This window comes from Danio aesculapii, chromosome 2 (assembly GCF_903798145.1).
Source record: "Danio aesculapii chromosome 2, fDanAes4.1, whole genome shotgun sequence".
Taxonomy (NCBI): domain Eukaryota; kingdom Metazoa; phylum Chordata; class Actinopteri; order Cypriniformes; family Danionidae; genus Danio; species Danio aesculapii.
Window position 1 is genome coordinate 20,795,697 of NC_079436.1, and position 18,823 is coordinate 20,814,519.

General features: G+C 37.9%; 1 protein-coding gene across 1 annotated transcript in view; it reads right to left on the reverse strand.

The window, feature by feature from the left end:
• tpra (translocated promoter region a, nuclear basket protein) overlaps positions 1-18,823 on the reverse strand; it is a 55,772-nt gene that overhangs the window by 263 nt on the left and 36,686 nt on the right. Inside the window, exons 42-50 of the mRNA XM_056474583.1 lie at positions 16,831-16,921; positions 16,280-16,467; positions 6,989-7,060; positions 6,809-6,900; positions 6,614-6,723; positions 4,268-4,366; positions 4,024-4,183; positions 3,829-3,938; positions 15-110 (exon numbers count right to left, since the gene is read on the reverse strand). Coding sequence (XP_056330558.1) covers positions 15-110; positions 3,829-3,938; positions 4,024-4,183; positions 4,268-4,366; positions 6,614-6,723; positions 6,809-6,900; positions 6,989-7,060; positions 16,280-16,467; positions 16,831-16,921 — 1,018 coding nt within the window. The remainder of the gene's footprint in view (positions 1-14; positions 111-3,828; positions 3,939-4,023; positions 4,184-4,267; positions 4,367-6,613; positions 6,724-6,808; positions 6,901-6,988; positions 7,061-16,279; positions 16,468-16,830; positions 16,922-18,823) is intronic.

Sequence of the window (18,823 nt, forward strand, 5' to 3'; positions counted from 1 at the left end):
AGGCTCCTCCTCACCTCTCCGGATCAGCTGGTTTCTCCGGGGCAGATGGTGCTGAGGAAGCAGTCGGCCTGCGGGTTTAGCCTGACTGCTACTGGTGCTAGTACTAGTGTCTAAAGAGACAAATAAGAAATTAGGTCAAATGTGTCAAAATAAAGAGTGACAAATAGTTTTTAAATTCATGTTGGCTGCATATGGTTTAGAACATATTTTTAGTTAATAAAACAAAGTAAAATATGATTGTACACACGTTTATGAATAGATTTATTTTTACAAGTAATGCACATTATTATTAATAATTACTATTAACAATAAATAAATAAATACTCTTTGGCTATTTGCTCATATAATAAAAGTTATAAACAATGATAACCTCCTAGGGTTTGAGTGTCAAACATGCGTGGACGGCACATTTTAGCTCTTAAGTGGCTATTTAAAATACTTTAAATGTTTTATATTTTGTTACAGACATGCAGTGTCATCCTGCCACTGTCTTGCAGCATATGAAATGTCCCAAACACAATTTTTAACTGTCGAAAATGGGGAAAAAAAATTTGTTTGTACTCTATGTTAAATATGAATTAAAAAACATTCAGGAAAAAGTGTTTTATGTAAATTCAGACCATGAGTCCACATATATGGACATCATTTTTTTCTAAAAGTACGTTGTATCAAAAGATGATACTTAGGTTTTTTATTCTAACTGGGTTCGAATAAGCCCAAATAGCAAAGAGAAATATAAAATGCATGTAAAAAAACATCTAGAGGATAGAGTTATCAAAACTTTGGGTTGGGGATGTGTGATAGTGTGAGACAGCCAGATAATAGCAACCAGACGAGAGAATGACATCAAATATACAGCATAGATGCTGCATTAGAAACACAGTATTTAGTTTTTGTTGTTTTTTTTTGTAATTTGATGCAAAGATGATATACATATGTACATACGTTAATTAAAAAAAAATAATAATAATAATAAAATAATAATAATATAATAATAATAATAATAAAATAATAATTATATATATATATATATATATATATATATATATATATATATATATATATATATATATTAAATAATGTAAATAGCAATAATAATAAAAAATAATAATTTATTTTTTTAACCTTTAAGGATTTAAGATGATGACCGTTAAACTAGTCAAAACTGGCTTGTAAATAGGGTCCATTACCATTCCTGCTAAAAGACCACAATTAGTATCCTTATTTATTTCTAGTGTTATCATTTATTTTGCAGCCAATATCACAGACGTTATTGCTATGGTCAAATTCCAAAATCAATACTACTATTAAAATTGTCTCTTTTCTGCATTTTTTATTTTAAAAATGCACAAATCTGCACCTGCATTAATACGTAACTCGTTGTTAATGCTACTACTATTCCTGCTATTAACACTACTAATGCACTTACTACCATTACTAATAATACCATAACTCATTTCTACCATAACTGTTACTACTATTACTCTTACTCTCACTTCTACTACCACCACTAATATTGACAACTAGCATTGCTACAATTATCATTATTGTTACTATAACTACCACCTCCACTACTACTACTAAAACTACAACCTAATTACCACTATTACAACTACAACCACAACTACTACTAGAACCACCACCACAACTTCTACTACAACCACAACAACTATTACTACTACAACCACAGCAACAGCTACTACTACTTCTACTACAACCACAACAACAGCTACTACTACTTCTACTACAACTACTACTACTACTACTACAACAACCACAACAATAACTACTACTACTACTACTACTTCTACAACAACCACAACAATAACTACTACTACTACTACTTCTACTACAACCACAACAATAACTACTACTACTACTACTACTTCTACTACAACCACAACAATAACTACTACTACTACTACAACCACAACAACATTATTACTACTACAACCGCAACAACAGCTACAACTACAACAACATTATTACTACTACAGCCACAACAACAACTACTATTACTACAACCACAACAACATTATTACTACTACAACCAGAACAACAACATTATTACTACTACAACCACAACAACAACATTATTACTACTACAACCAGAACAACTATTACTACTACAATTACCACTACAACAACTACTACAACCACAACAACTATTACTACTACAGCCACAACAACATTATTACTACTATAACCACAACAGCTATTACTTCTACAACCACAACAGCTATTACTTCTACAACCTCTACAACTATACTACTACAACCACCACTACAACAACAACTACTACTACTACTACAACCACAACAACTATTACTGCTACAACCATAACTACTATTACTACTAAAACAACCACCCCACCACTACAACTATTACTACAACAACCACGACAACTACTACTACAACCACAACAGCAACCACAACAACTAGTACAACAACAACAACAACAACTACTACTACTATTACTACTACTACTACTACTACTACTACAACCACTACAAAAACTATTACTACAATCACAACAACTACTATTACTACTACAACCACTACAACAACCACAACAACTATTACTACTACAACCACTACCACCAACACTACGGTTACTACAACAACCTCAACAACTACAACTAATACCACCACCACTACAACAACAACCACTTCCACAACCACAACAACTACTGCTACTACAACAACAACAACAACAACAACAACAACAACAACAACCACTATTACAACAACTAGTACTACAACAACAACAATTACTACTACAACCACAATTACTACTAAAACCACTACTACAACAATTACAGCCACTACCAATACCACAACTATTACAACTACAACCACCATAACAATTACTTTTACAACACCCACAACAACTATTCCTACTACAACCACCACAATTATTACTACTCTGAGTTATCACAGTTACTTAAAATATTTCAAAATAAACGAGTTTGAATTTGTCATTCAGATGCCTGAAATAGATGAATGAATAGATGATTAGATAAATTGAAAAAATAACTAAATAAGAAAGAAATATGTGCAACGCTGTGAAGAATCTAATGAAGGATCTGAGAAACCTTGTAGCAAACTAGCATGTGTGTTGTTTCAAGAAAGCAACCATTCATTTGTGTTGTGCTTTATTTTCATTTGTTTATATTCATTTATTGAATTATTTTATTTAATCATATCAACAACATGGGTTATTTAGTCATTTATATAATTATCATTTTATTATTACCTAATGATTTATTAATATTGATTATTATTTGTCATTTTATTATGTTTTTATATTTTATTATTACTATTTTTCTATAATTATTGCTTTATTATTATTTAATTGTTTCTATATTGTTATATTCTTATGACTGTGGATTTAAGCGACACTTGTTTTTATGAGTAAGAGATAAGATAATGTCTCCATTTCAAGTTCTGTATTGTCTCTGGACAATGTTGTGAAGCAGGAATTTTTCTAATTGCTGTTGCTTGTGGTATAAAACCACTCATTGGATTTATCCTGGTATGGAATTAGCATTGAATTATACACAACTAAGATTATTCAATAAACTCTGCTCCTTCTTTATCACCATTACTTCATCTACTGCTTCTGCTCCTCTCTAGCTTTCTCAGTCAACTCCATTATTGACAGGAGTTAAATCAGTAAAAGACTGGTTAACAGGTTTGGCTATTGGGCAGCTCCGCTGGCTTGTTGTCTGGATAACCCAGAGAAACAGACATTTTCTGACAGCATCTGGCATCCGGGGCTAGATCTTAATTATCTGGCATGGAGAGTGTGTTCTAACAGTTGTGTACCTGCAGAACTAGACGTGGGCTCTTGACTGGTGGAGGGGAGACTGGCATCATCAGCCGGTTGTGCAGAATCTAGCTCCAACTGGCCCTCTAGACAGGCTTCACTACTCACCCTGCACAGACACACACATTACACAATCACATGGAAAAACACTCAACCACTCATGAACAAATCATGAAACTGTCACCAGTGCCCACCCTTCGCTCTCAGCCTCGGCCACGAACACGTCATCTCCATCATCTCCTGGCACAGCCTCTCCTGGCACACTCAGGCTGGCGGTGGATGTGCTCACCATGGGCACTGACTGAGAAGCAGTCTCCGAAACATCAGACGGGTGACTCTCGGTGAACACCGTCACTGTCAAGACAAACCAAAGCGTTATACAAACATTCAGATGTTGACCAAACATGAGGACAGGGCATGAGTTGAGCAGCTGTTCACCTGGAGCGGCCACTTGTAGAGGGGTGGTGGGCACACTCCTGCCTCCAGACTCCTCATCATGAGTGGGCAGGAACAGTGGACTTTCATACATGCCCAGTCCTGCAGAAGACACACAGTAACACACAAGCTAATAGCTCCATTTCCATTCAAATTATAATATATCGTAAAACTTCAATTTTCATCCCATGTCTTTAAGTCTACAAAAATCCCCTAACTATGAATTTTATTTAAATGAAAATGATTTTCTACAAGCTGAGAAACTATTTTCCCTCCACAGTAAATAAATTGCACCTCAGAAGGGCAATTACACACATAGAAACAAACTTAGTAATATTATTTTGGGTATGGAGGAAGTGCCTGATGCTTGTGAAAATGACTGTTCTAGAGGATAATGATGAATTTGAGGATGGATTTTCACTCATTCACAGTATTATTAAAACAATAGTGACCCTTTCTTATGTAGCACTGGTATATTTTTGGTAATAACCAAAAATACACTATATAGTCAAAATGAAATAAATGTTATGACAAAACTGATTAGAATTTTAAAGGTGCAGCATGTAAGTTTGACACCCAGTGGTTGAACTAGAAATTGCACGTCTGGATCAAAACAAACACAAGATGCCAGATTGAGGACAGAAGCGAGTGATTTAAACAGTGTTCTAAATAAAAGCAAAGGCATGTGATAGAAGAGATATTTTCCATATTAAAAGGAGTTCCTAACCAACACCTTGAATTGATATATTAGAAACGGCTTCTACTTCTCACAGCTGAACAACAGAAAACAATGATCACCTCAGGTACACCTCATGTGCTTTATTCAGTGTTTGAATGCCATTTTACATGCCATTTATTGCCATACTACTGAAAGCAGCAGCAGTTCACCTTAGATCTTGAAAATAAAATAACCCGTTTGAAATTGAACTTTAGAATTAAACACATTTCAGTGATTCAGCATGTACATTTAATAATGTTAAAGAGGGTTAAAATGTGTTAAATAGATTATAAATCTAACCATTTCATGAGCGAGAGCATATTCTGTGCTTCTGAATGGCTGTGTTTAAATTTCTGTCGTGTTTTGTCTGGTACAAACAGCCAAATTGCTCATCACTGTGTATCTCTTCATGAAGTGTTAGGACACGGGGTTACAATGTAACCTGCTCACCCAATGTTTACATTCGTAATTCGTACATTAATAACCTCATGTGGAACTGAATCTGCGTCTCATTTCGGAATCTTCCACTGTCCACCGGAGGTCGCGTTTCGGTCAGGGAAGCATGATTTCAGAGCCTTTCTGAATGAATGAATGAAATATGCGGTTTTCCAGCAAAGCAACCTGGGGTGCTGAAATATAATTGGCTAAACTGGCATCGGGCAGGTTTAAAAAGACCAAAACAAAGACAGCATTCTGGCACGAAAAACATTTTCAAAGCAGAATATCTGACTTTAGCATTGTATTTCAGATAAACAAGAATGTTCACTTGGCATGTTTCTCAAATATGTACAAACCCATTTTTATGCTTTGGAAGAGTCAAAAACCTACAATACAGCACCTTTAAGTAAAGATCATGTTTCATAACGATACTCTAAGTTTCCATCTGTAAGTATATGAAAACTAAATATTTAATTAGTAATGCATTTTGCTAAGAACTTCTTTTGGACAGCTTTTAAAAGGAGATTTTTTCAGATTTATTTATTTATTTATTTATTTATTCATTTTTTGAACCCTCAGATTCAAGAATTTCAAATACAGTCGTTCCTCGCTGTAACCCGGTACATGCAGTACGCCATTAACAAATAAATAAATGAAGATCAAATGGTTTTGATCTTTGGTTTTATTCTATTATTCTAGACTTATTTCTCTACAAAGGTTTGAACTTTAAGTGTTTAAACAAGAGAGAAAAGTGTGAAAATGTTAATGCCTGTCTGAGAAACGTGTATAGTGAGGAGTTTTACAGCCTTAAAACATATATAGTAATTGTAAAAAATGAAGCACACTACTTTGCAGATTTCACCTATTGCAGGTTATTTCTAGACCAGAATCGTCTTATTCCAACATACATACATACATATATATATATATATATATATATATATATATATATATATATATATATATATATATATATATATATATATATATGTGCCTGCATAGTATGATTATAAGACATATTTTAATATATATATATATGGTTCGGTTTACCAGGAAGTAACTAATTTGTTCTCTTTGATTCATTGGAAGAAAATGGAACTTTATTTACAAATGTTTTATGTGATATTTCTGTTTTGAACATAAATCTTATTCACATCTTTGGATTGAAACATAGCTACCGTGTCTAAACTCACCTCCATGTGTGGCCAGATGGCTCAGGTCAGAATGAGAGGAGCTGGCCTGAGGCATCATATCCTCTGGGGGGCCAAAACGAAAGCGAGGAACTCCGGCCACCTGAGGGGAACTGAGATGGAAAACAGAATAAACATCTGATGTTTATTGATGTATCGCTTCATTTAATAAAAGGCTGAATGGCTGCAGTGACTCACTGAATGGCCTCCGCAAAGCCATCTGTGCGGTGTGGCACCACAAGAGTGGGAGTGCTGGGAACCATTCTGTCATCATCATCAAAGAAGTGTTGCTATGATAACCAAAACATCTGTGGTCAGAAACACCAACACTCTTGAGATGGAGGATGTTTATAGAGGCTAATGCATAAGTTTGCTCACCATGCTTCCTATACCCGGTGTGAGCTGTGGTGCACGACTCATTGACGGTCGTCTGCTCTGTCCGGACTGCCTCTGTGGAAGAAATTAATTGTCATAATAATTGTGTGATCATAATTCGCATACCACCAATTTTCTGTAGTGACCAAAAAATATAACTACAGTTGAAGTCAAAATTATTAATACTTATGTGAATTTTTCTTTTACAAATATTCACAGTATTTTCAAAGTATTTCCTATAATATTATTTCTTCTGGAGAAATTTCTTATTTTATTACTGCTGAAATAAAAGCAGTTTTACATTTTTTTTAAAACCATTGTAAGGTCAATATTATTAGCCCCCAGTGGCAAATTTTTTTTCCCACTGAGTGGAGGAACTATGACATCATGTTGTAGGCTAATCAGCTGCTAGCATAAAACTGGTTCCCTCGATAAAATCCCTATAGGATTTTCCCATAGGCTTTTCGAAATTGCAAATGTGTTCAAACACTGTTCACTACACTTACACTATTTTTTCCAAGCGAATAATCCTCACACAGAAATACCTATTTTAGGACTTTTGAATCTTAAACGCAAGAATTTAAAAAAGTTAACATTAGGCTACAAACAGACTACAGTGCCTTTGGGGCGCTCGCCTGTGACGTCAGCACTACCCTGCTACAGACAAATTTTCAAGCTTATTTTTTAGAAATATGGACCATGGCAAAGATTTAATCTCTCAGTTTATTATATTATAATCCACGCCATATATTATAAACAAATAAATACGCAAAAACACATCTGTATAGACCAACGTGCCTTTTGGATAGGTTTTTTTTTTTTTTTTACAAGGGAAATACATTTTTGTTTTGCTTTAATGTTGTTGTAAAAGTTTTAAAACTGTATGTATAAAGGTGCCTGCATAGTATGATCATAAGACATATTTAATAAGTTTATAGCACATGTGCATACAGCCTGCTTACCTTAGTAATAGACAACAGAAATGAGGAGTGAGGGACAAGTCAATATGCCAAGTTGACAAGTCAAGTCAAAGTTCCATCATAGACGCAGAACAACATTCATTATTCTTTTTTTGTCACGAAGTACAGCGAAAAGCAGTCCATACCACATAAGCCATAAATTAAGTAGGAGTATAAATATTGCAGTTATGACAAAAAAACAAACAAAAAAAAAATCAATTGATCATGTTAAAATGACAGTTAATATTTATTTACACATTTGCATTACTGAGAGCAGGAAACAGACAGGCTGCACTGGTAAGCAGTATCTTTATAATATCGTTTAATTATTATATAATTACAAAAAATTAATCGGTCTTGACTGTCTTTACAAGTGAAGACATTACCTACACACAATATGAATTCCCAATTAGAAAAATACTACAAACTATAAAACACTATTCATGAAAATACTTAAATCACAGACGAATCCAAATGCCCAACGCAAGCGAGCTTGTTCTAGGTCAGTTCAGCTCAACGGCGTATAATGTCTCCAACACCGCCTGTATTTCCATTTAGCAACTTGATAGCGATCGTCTTTTTGAAGTAGCGTAACTGATTTTAAAAATCAAGAGTGAGATGCAACTGATGTGTTTTATGTCGTAAAAGAAAACATGAAAATATCTTGAGTTTGTGTTAGCCACAGACCTTATTTAGGCGATTTAATCGAAATCCTATTCAAAAAACCCATTGACTTTGGGACGAGGGAACCGGAACTGCTAAAATGCTAACTCACTTCGGGGGTTTTGCGATCAAATTGACATCATAGTTCCTCCACTCTGTGGTCTACAAAACAAAATATCGATATACAATGATTAGCCTAATTACCCTAACTTACCTATTTATGCCATTAAATTGCACTTTAAGCTGAATACTAGCATCTTGAAAATATCTAGTAAAATATTATTTACTGTCATCATGGCAAACATAAAAGAAATCAGTTATTAGAGATGAGTTATTAAAACTATTATGGTTGGAAAGGTGTTGAAAAAAAAATCTTCTTTCCAATAAACGGCCCACCCACTATATTTTTCCACAATTTCTTATAATTCAGGAGGGCTAATAATTCCGACTTCAACTGCATACATCAAAAGAGATCTAATATACCCATTTTGACAAGATGTAAAATAAGTCTCTGATGTCCCTAGATTGTGTATGTGAAGTTTCAGTTCAAAATACACCACACATATTTTTACAACTCTGTAAAACTGCCTTTTTTAGGCTTTGATTTAAATTGTAAAGTTCAAGTGAGATTGTCCTCCACTCGCTCTTTTCAAAGGAGGGCAGGAGTTACAATAACATCTATGCACTCTCAATGGCAGATTCAAAAGAGGACTAATGTTATCTTTGAGAAAAACTGGAAATGTAAAAAAGTGGCTCAGAAGAAGGTAGTCTATGGAGACTATGGTGTGAATGATAAAACTCTATTATGCCTCTTAGTATCAGGTATCGGCCAGCTGGTACCGATCCAAATCTGATTTTGTGCATGCGCTACGTTCTGTGTAATTTATAAGCCAACAAAAGCCAAGGAGGTAGCCTATTATGAGGCTATCATGAGTTGTCATGTAGGCCTACTATATCTCAAATGTTCTGAAGCTATTCTATAGTTTATTGTGAAGTACAGATGAATATTCAAGTGCTTAAATTCATATTCACTTCAGCGCTTCCCACCGCTACGCCTGTCAATCATTCTCCATTCAAGCTGCGTCGCACACATTTATGACAACACGAAAAACTCTCCAAGACCATTTGTTCCTGTTAATATAAATAATCAGTGGAGAAATGCATTTAGTTTTGCAATAAATGGGTTCATTATGACTAGCAACAAAGAGTTCATTGCTGTTTCCAAATCATGTTGCGCTGTGTCTGTTAGATCAGTAGATCACATTCACAACACTGGAGTAGAGGGTTATTACCTGCCCGTCTCAGTGATGCATCAAGCGTTTCATTCATGCACCTGCTGTGCAGACGCGATGTGCACTGCTCCGTAAGATTCTTCTCACAATGAGTTTCTGTTCTCTCATCCTTCTGACTGAGTCTATTAACGGGGATTACTTTAAGTGCTGCGAGTAGTTTGTAAAGCCTGGCTCATTAAGGTCAAAGTTGTTGATTAAATTAACAAAAGTGAAACTGACGGGTGCATACGGACTGTCATTAACAAAAAATTATTTAGCCGGATACAGGCTACTTTGAAACTGTGAATATTTCACTGTAATTTTATTTCTATCAATATTTTATTAACAAACCAGTTTGTGTTTGAGCTTAAGCATACAAGCAGACCTTATTTTAAACTTTCTCCGTCTCACTGACGGCGATGTCTGACAACGAATGAAAGACAATCTCTTATAAATGTTAGAACTAAGGCAGATGTATCTTTGAATAATATGCCCTCATTTTCCTCATATGCTGTTTATTCCAACCAACCAGGTTAATCAATGTGTGTTTTAACCCTTATAGCAGATTAAAATGATCTGTATTAGATTAGATTAGATTCAACTTTATTGTCATTACACATGTACAAGTACAAGGCAACGAAATGCAGTTTAGGTCTAACCAGCAGTGCAATAGCAGCAAGTGCAGGATACAGGTATAAGTTATAAAGTGCAGTTATAGAAAAACTATGGTGATATTTACAGATGGATGTACTATCAACATTATATACAGGTTGTATTAGCTATGAACAGAGATTTGCATAAATGAATATATGTACATGATGCTATTAATAATCAGGAGTGGCAGATAGATAAACATAATTACAAATTACAAATGTCCATGTGCTGTGGGTATGTACAGTTCAAGTAAATGAATCAGTGCAATGAATATGTGCAAACTTTAAATGTGCAAATGTTAAATAGTGCAGTGATTGTGAGGAGTATAAGTTAGAGGAGTGTGGGGGGTGTATTGGGGGGGCAAAAGAGTCAGTGAGGGGCAGAGTTCAAAAGGAAGACAGCTCTGGGGAAAAAGCTGTTCCTCAGTCTGCTGGTTTTTGTCCGGGGGAGCCTGAAGCGCCTGCCGGAAGGCAGGAGAGAGAACAGTCTGTGAGCAGGGTGAGAGGTGTCCTTAAGAATACTGCGTGCTCGGCGCAGACAGTGTTTCTTCTGGATGTCCTCAATGGCTGGCAGTGTAGTCCCTGTGATGCGTTGGGCAGTTTTCACCACCCGCTGCAGTGCCTTACGCTCAGCAACAGAGCAGCTTCCATACCAGACTGTGACGCAGTTGGTCAGGATGCTTTCTATTGTGCAGCGGTAGAAGTTCACCAAGACGGCTGATGAAAGCTGGTTCTTCTTAAGTTGCCTCAAGAAGAATAGGCGCTGGTGAGCCTTCTTGACCAGGCTGGAGGTGTTGGTGGTCCAGGAAAGGTCCTTTGAGATGTGGGTCCCCAGGAACTTGAAGGATGAGACAGGATCAACGGCCATCCCATTAATGTGGATGGGATCATGCGAGCCTGTTCGTCCCTTCCTGAAGTCCACAATGAGCTCCTTGGTCTTATTGGTGTTAAGGAGCAGATTATTGTCGGTGCACCAAGTGGCCAGATGCTGTATCTCCTCCCTGTAGGCAGTCTCATCATTATTGCTGATTAGACCAATCACTGTGGTGTCATCTGCAAATTTGATGATGGTGTTGGATCTGTTCACAGGCCTACAGTCGATGGTAAAAAGGGAGTAGAGGAAGGGGCTCAGCACGCAGCCCTGTGGTACACCAGTGTTGAGTGTGATGGTGGTGGAGCAGATGTGGCCTGATCTAACATTCTGAGGTCTGTTAGTCAGAAAGTCCATAACCCAGTTGCAGAGAGACGTGTCGATATCCAGGTCTCTGAGTTTGATCAGTAGCTTAGAGGGTATGACAGTGTTGAATGCTGAGCTGAAGTCAACAAACAGCATTCGTGCATAAGTGTTTTTATTGTCCAGGTGTGTGAGTACAGAGTGCAGTGCTATGGAGACGGCATCTTCTGTGCTCCTGTTGCCACGGTAGGCAAACTGATGTGGGTCCAGTGTGGATGGCAGAGAGTCTTTCAGATGTGCCAGGACCAACCGCTCGAAGCACTTCATGATGATGGGTGTGAGTGCTACAGGGCGGTAGTCATTCAGGCATGTTGGGCTGGAGTGTTTGGGCACCGGCACAATAGAGGTGGTTTTAAAGCATGTTGGCACAGTTGCTAGGTTAAGCGACAGGTTGAAAATGTCTGTGAATACCCCAGTGAGCTGTTCTGCACATGCTTTGAGGACGCGCCCAGGAATACCGTCTGGTCCAGCAGCCTTACGCACATTGATCCGACTCAGTGCAGTGTAGACTTCTGAGGAGGTGAGTGTGATAGGTGAGTGGTCGGTTGAGGTAGTGTTCCTGGTGTAGGGTTCTGTGATAGGTGAGTGGTCGGTTGAGGTAGTGTTCCTGGTGTAGGGTTCTGTATTGTCTCTTTCAAAGCGGGCATAAAAGTCATTTAGCTCGTTCAGGAAGTAGACATTTGTGGCTGTGGGTGTGAACTGGCTGGGTTTGTAGTTGCTGATGGCCTGGATGCCCTGCCACATGCGCCGAGGATCAGAGTTGGAAAAGTGCTCCTCTAGCTTTAGCTTGTAGCAGTGCTTGGCCTTTTTGATGCCCCTCTTCAGATTAGCCCTGGAAGTGCTGTAGGCCTGTGCATCCCCTGATCTGAATGCAGTGTTGCGTGCCTTCAGCAGGAGGCGCACCTCCTTGTTCATCCATGGCTTTTGATTTGGGTATGTGGTGATCTGTTTCTGGGTTGTAACACTGTCTATGGTGGTGTTGATATATTCCAGAACAGAGGAAGTGTAACTGTCAATGTCTGTGTGAGAGCCACATGTGGCCTGGGAAGCAAACATACTCCAGTCTGTGTGTTCAAACCTGTCCTGGAGTGTGGAGTCCACCCCCGCTGGCCACACTTTGATGGTCCTTACTGATGGCTTCACACGGTTGACGATGGGTGAGTACTTGGGGGTGAGAAACAAACAAAGGTGATCTGATTGACCCAAGTGGGGGAGGGGGGTCACAGCATATGCTTCAGCCATGTTTGTGTAAACTTGGTCTAAAGTTTTGTTTCCCCTTGTGTGGCAGAAAATGTTCTGATGGAATTTGGGGAGCACTGTCTTTAAGTTTGAGTGATTAAAATCCCCCGCAACAATAAAAGCAGCCTCCGGGTGAGCAGTCTGTTGTTTGCTGATGGCTGCATGAAGTTCATTCATAGCAAGCTTGGCATCAGCGTCGGGAGGTATATAAGCAGCAGTTATTATGGTGGAGGTGAACTCCCGTGGCAGATAAAACGGTCTACATTTAACCATTAGAAATTCCAGGTTAACGGAGCAATGTCTCCCAACGACGACAGAGTTTGTGCACCAAGCTTTGTTAATATAAATGCATAATCCTCCGCCTCTGGTCTTACCGGAGTCATCCGCCGTTCTGTCTGCTCGGAATGTTTGATGCTCCGTTAGCGATATAGCGTTGTCTGGTATCCCGCTGTTTAGCCATGTTTCTGTGAAAATCATGACATTACAGTTCCATAATCTTTTGCTGTGGTTGATGCGCAGTCGAATCTCATCCATTTTGTTCACCAGTGACCGTACATTGGCGAGAAAGATGCTGGGTAAAGAGAGCCGGTGTGGTGTTAGCTTTAGCTTAGCTCTTAGCCCGCCGCGCTTCCCCCGTCTTTGTTTACGTTCTCTGCGCCGCCTTCGAGCACTTCCGCCCGGCCGTGTAGGGCTGTGAGTCCCGGGTGTTCTGGCGACCTCAGGGATGAGTCGAAGATTGTTAATAAAACTGTCCGGAGTGCACAAACCAATATCCAAGATGTCCTGTCGGGTGTACGATGTAAAGGCACTGCTGTTCTGTACGAACAGACCCGAAATGAGCAGGAATAATACCGCAAAATTGCAGAAACTGGAGAGACGCTGGGCTTCGCGAACTGAACGCGCCGCCATCTTGCCGTCGATTAGTATGTGTCTGAAATGTATGCCTGGTACTGAACGATAGCTAGTGACATTTGCAATACATTGGTGTAAATTAAAAACTAGTAGCACAAACAGTATTCGTTTTGTAACATTTGATGTGATATAGTTACAAACTTACCACGTGCAATCTACATGCAGTCTGTTAATGATTGACCCTTACTACTATGGTACGGGGCGTGGCCCCACCCTTCATGACAACTGCTCACTGGAAGACAGTGCCATAGGGATGGACCAGACCAGGTCACTTAAAACACCCTGCAACAAAGAAACCTTGCATTTTGCATTAGCTGGTTTGCGCATGCAATTTCTTTCTGCCCCCGTTCGCCTGCTCGGACACCGCGCCGCCAGGCGATTGGGTCACCACGAACTTCCCATGCAAACCTCTTGTGTTTCGGGACCGCCAACACCGCACGAACTTCCGCAAACCGACTCTCAGCAGTCCGTCACCTCGGTAACCGACAGCTGCCCACGAGCGAATCCCAAGGACGTCATAGAAGCCAGCAGCCAATCAGGAGCACCGTGTTTCCCCAAGGCCAGCCGGCGAGGGAAAAATCGACTCCAGCAAACTCGCAAGTAACAAACAAACAAACAAACGTTGTCTCTTGCTGATCTGGTGCAGATTGATCTTAAGCAGTTAAAAATAAGCCATATCTCTGCTTTTGTGGTTTCTCAGTTGTTTTTCTAAGATCTTGTAAGAAGTATTAGAATTAATTTGGGACGGTTGCTCAACTCATCTTACATCCTCTGAACTGCCTTTGTTGGTATGTGTGAATGTGTGTGTGTGTGTGCGTTTGTTTGTTGTTTGCTTATAACGTAGTTAGTTTCATGTATAGTAGTGTAGCTCAATAAATCTTTGTTCTCATTTTGTAAGAACTGTGTTCTTGTTTATGTGCTTCTAAGTCATTGCCTCGAGCTGTAGATCTTGTTACCTTGCTAAAAGTTAACTCAATACTGTGTTATGTTATTACCGTTGTCCACGTAAATAATATTAACAAGATTGGTCATTAAGATTCTTCTATTTGTAGGACAAATGGTAGATAAAGTGTGAATCTTTTAATCTGATTCAGTCTGACTCAATTGAGTCGAATCAATGATTCGAATCTACAAGATCCGGTTCATGAGCTAATAAACCCCTGATCGATCCTAAAACGTAGGTTGATCCCCTACAGGGGGCTATGGCATCTCTTTGGGAGATCAAAACAGGTTTATGAGGGCAGACCGGGGTTGGCGGGCACGCCGTTGCAAAACCACCCAAATTTTCACTACCCGCCTATGTCACTTTTTACCCGCAAAAATAAATTCAAAACCCCCCAATCTGGCAACACTGTGCGCTTGAGCAGCGTGTATTTGAGGGCGTGCAAGAAGCTTTGTGCACGAGCAGAGGAAAAAGGTGCGCAAGCAAAGAGATTCACATGCTGTAGGCTATTACATAAATGCGATCTCGACTCGTAATACTGTCCTCATGACATTTGTCATTGAAATAAATCCACAGGTAGTTAGTAGATCTGTGTAAAAAAGGCCTGCCACCACAGCTGGAAAAAATCCTGGAGGAAACACTGAACCCATTACAGATTTCAAAGAAAAATATTAATATTAAAAAGTTAACATAAGCCGGACCATAACAGATCCTATCAATGTCATAACGAATGCTCAAATAATATAGCCTAGTTTACAGCAAGCATCATGTTTTTAGTTAGACTGTGCCATCTGTAGGTTTATAGGTCTGTTAGTTTTACAAAAGATATATTTTTTGAGTTTATCACCAGAACTATAAAAACTGTATTATAGTAATAATAAAAAAAAATGGTACAGTATCGGGATCGGATCTGTATCGGTTCTGTATACTTCGAATTTTGGATGGAACTTCCCCCTCCAATGACATGTACACAAAGGGAAAATGTCAATCAATGTGTTTCTGCAGACTTAATCAAGATTGATTAGAATTAATACATTTTTACCATTAAAGGTTGGCTATATTCATATACTGTTGCCACACAACTGTGTTTAAACCCCTTACTACCCTGGATTGTAGCACCCCAAAGAAACTGACTACTGTGCTATTAATAGATTTTTTCTTGTATTCTTATTAAACGATTGGATTAGGTGTAATAAATTAAATTTGTAGATTTACATTGAAAACTTTTAATATATAGTTTAAAATAAATAAATAAATAAATAAATGAAGCATTAAATGCCATCCATATATCAAAATTGTTTCAAGCACAGGCTCATTTGTTTTTTCAAGTACAGATTGGGCACCAGTATTTAATTTTTTTTAATGATAAACAACTCAGCATGTGACAGGTTAAGCATCAGACATGTTTTGCCATTCATACCTGCATGATAGGAGGTCCAAGCTCAGGGACGGGGTGGATGTTTAGACGAGGTGGTGGGGTGTGATGTGGTCTGCGGGGGGATTGGGGCAGGCGCGGTGCGAGGGAGGTGGTGGTAGTGCTGGGCAGCGGCAGATGCTCTCTCACAGGTTCAAGAGGGAAGGCCTCCAGGGTGCAGACACTAACTTCACCTGAAAACACAGAGAAACTCATTCAGTACTCATAGAGACTGTGAACTGTCACTTATTTATAAAGGGGTCATATTGTGTACACCCATCTAGCCTTTACTGCAAACATGTTTTACGAATAATGGAATGAATAACAATGTCACAATTGTTTAAGATCAAAACAAATGAATGTGAGAAATCTCATTTAAAAATATTCTTCCTTTTTTAAATGTTGAATTGAAGAAACTTAAATTTTAAAAATAAATTTCTCTTAAGATTGCTAAAATGTTAAAATGTTAAAATGTTAAAATGCGGTGTTAGTGATTAAAGGAGACATATTTCATAAACATCTAAATGTTTAAGCATGAGAGAGAAAAGAATCCTCACTGCTCTGAGAGTCTGGTTGCTTCTGGGTTGAATCAGACGCCTCATGACTCTCTTCATTGTGAACACTTGGATCAGCTTCCCCAGCCCTCTGCTAACACACCAAAATCACCAAGGAATGTTAAAAATAAAATATAAAATATCGTCAAAAAAAAAACAGCCAACAGAAAACTTCAATCTAAAATCCACAGCTAGCATTTTGGTTACACTTTACTTAAAGACGGTGTTCATAAACACCATGAATATGAAGGAGATGTTATGCATGCTTATGACAACTGTCATTAAGTGTCATTCACTCAGGTTTAGACGTAAATATGACATTGTTTTTGTTATATCAACTTGACAAAAACAAAAGCATCACAACCAGTCTATGTCTTGACATTACCATGACAACATAATTTGTCATAAATCGGTCATCAACAGGATTGTCACGGGGTCATTATGATAGCTTCATGAATTTTTTATTTTAATGACAAATTCAATTTGTACCACTGTAGATGAGGTCAAAAAAATATTAATGACGCAGTTATAAAAATTTATGAGACAATCATAATGGCCTCATGACAGTCATGTTTATGACAGATTTATGACAATTTATTTAGTCTTGATAACATCAAGTTGACAAAGACACTGACGGTCTTTGTCATCTTAGTATTGTCAAGCTGTCATGACAAAGACAAAAACAGGTTATGATGCATTTGGCTATGTCCATTTGCCATAAAGACATCTCAGTGTTACCTTCGCATTTAAAGTGACATAACTGAGTGAATAACACCTAACTTGGCTTGTCAAACCATGATGTAAATGTTTTAATTGTGTCTTATTAACACCCCTTCCAGTAAAGTGTTACCACCATTTAAAAATCACCTCATTTAGAATGAACAGAGATGCAATATTTGATGATAAACTATTCAGCTCTACTAGATGCTGTAGTAAATTAGTATCCCCTATTGGCAAACAATAGTATAGCAACAATCTTTTTGTTGGTCTGCATGGCCTAAAGCAGGGGTTCCCAAACTTTTCAGCCCACAACACCCAAAATAACAGTGCCAGTGACTTGCAACCGCCACCTATCTTGGAGGTAGTTATAAACATACAAATGTTGCGCACACAACAATAGGCCTATATAAACATAAGCATACTGACAACACAAAAAGTGCAACAGTCTAACACAATCATATAATTTTTTAAAAAGTCATTTATTAATGTGTTTATTATTAACCTCACCTAAAGAGACTGGTGGGCACAACATTTAATAAAATTTATTTGACTTTTGAAAATCACCAAGGGACCCCCTGTCATTGACCCGCGACCCCTACTTTGCTAACCCATCGATCGCAATCAACTGGTAGATCTTTACCATTCTACCAGAAGATTTCCCACAATAATATTCAGCTGCAATCAGCAGTTTGACTTTGTATAACATTGTAAATTGGTGCTGCAAAATACTGAACAAAAACTGCATATAATTACTGAATTAAATTATAATGTTTTAGTATAATAGGGCGAGAAGCCATACGGTGATTACTGGTTGGTTAAATGTTTGCGCCTGTGGTGCAATGTTCCTAAAGCCGGCAATACGGCAGTTTAACAAGAGCTTGGGCCCCTCGATGCTGCTTGCAGCTTTAATTATTATTGCTGTAGGCCCGAACTGTAATTACTAGTAGTAGTAGAATTTTATCACAGCTCATTTATAAAACGGTAGTAGGCTACTTGCAGAAAATTTCTACGCCTCCAAATGTCATTCAGGTGCATCTTTACAGATAGTCTCAACTGCATCAATTAAAAAGCTTAAATTATGTTAAACTAGTGCTTTTATATAGTTCAAAAATGTAAATTAAAGCCCTTAAGCTGAAAAAAATAATAAAAATCTAGTTTTATTTTTCTGTCAAGTTTTTTTTTTTGATGGGTAGATTGTGTATTTCAGGAAGGCCAGGGTTAAGGATTTTGGGCTAAAAAAGGTTAGTGACCACTGGCCTAGAATGCTAAAAATGAA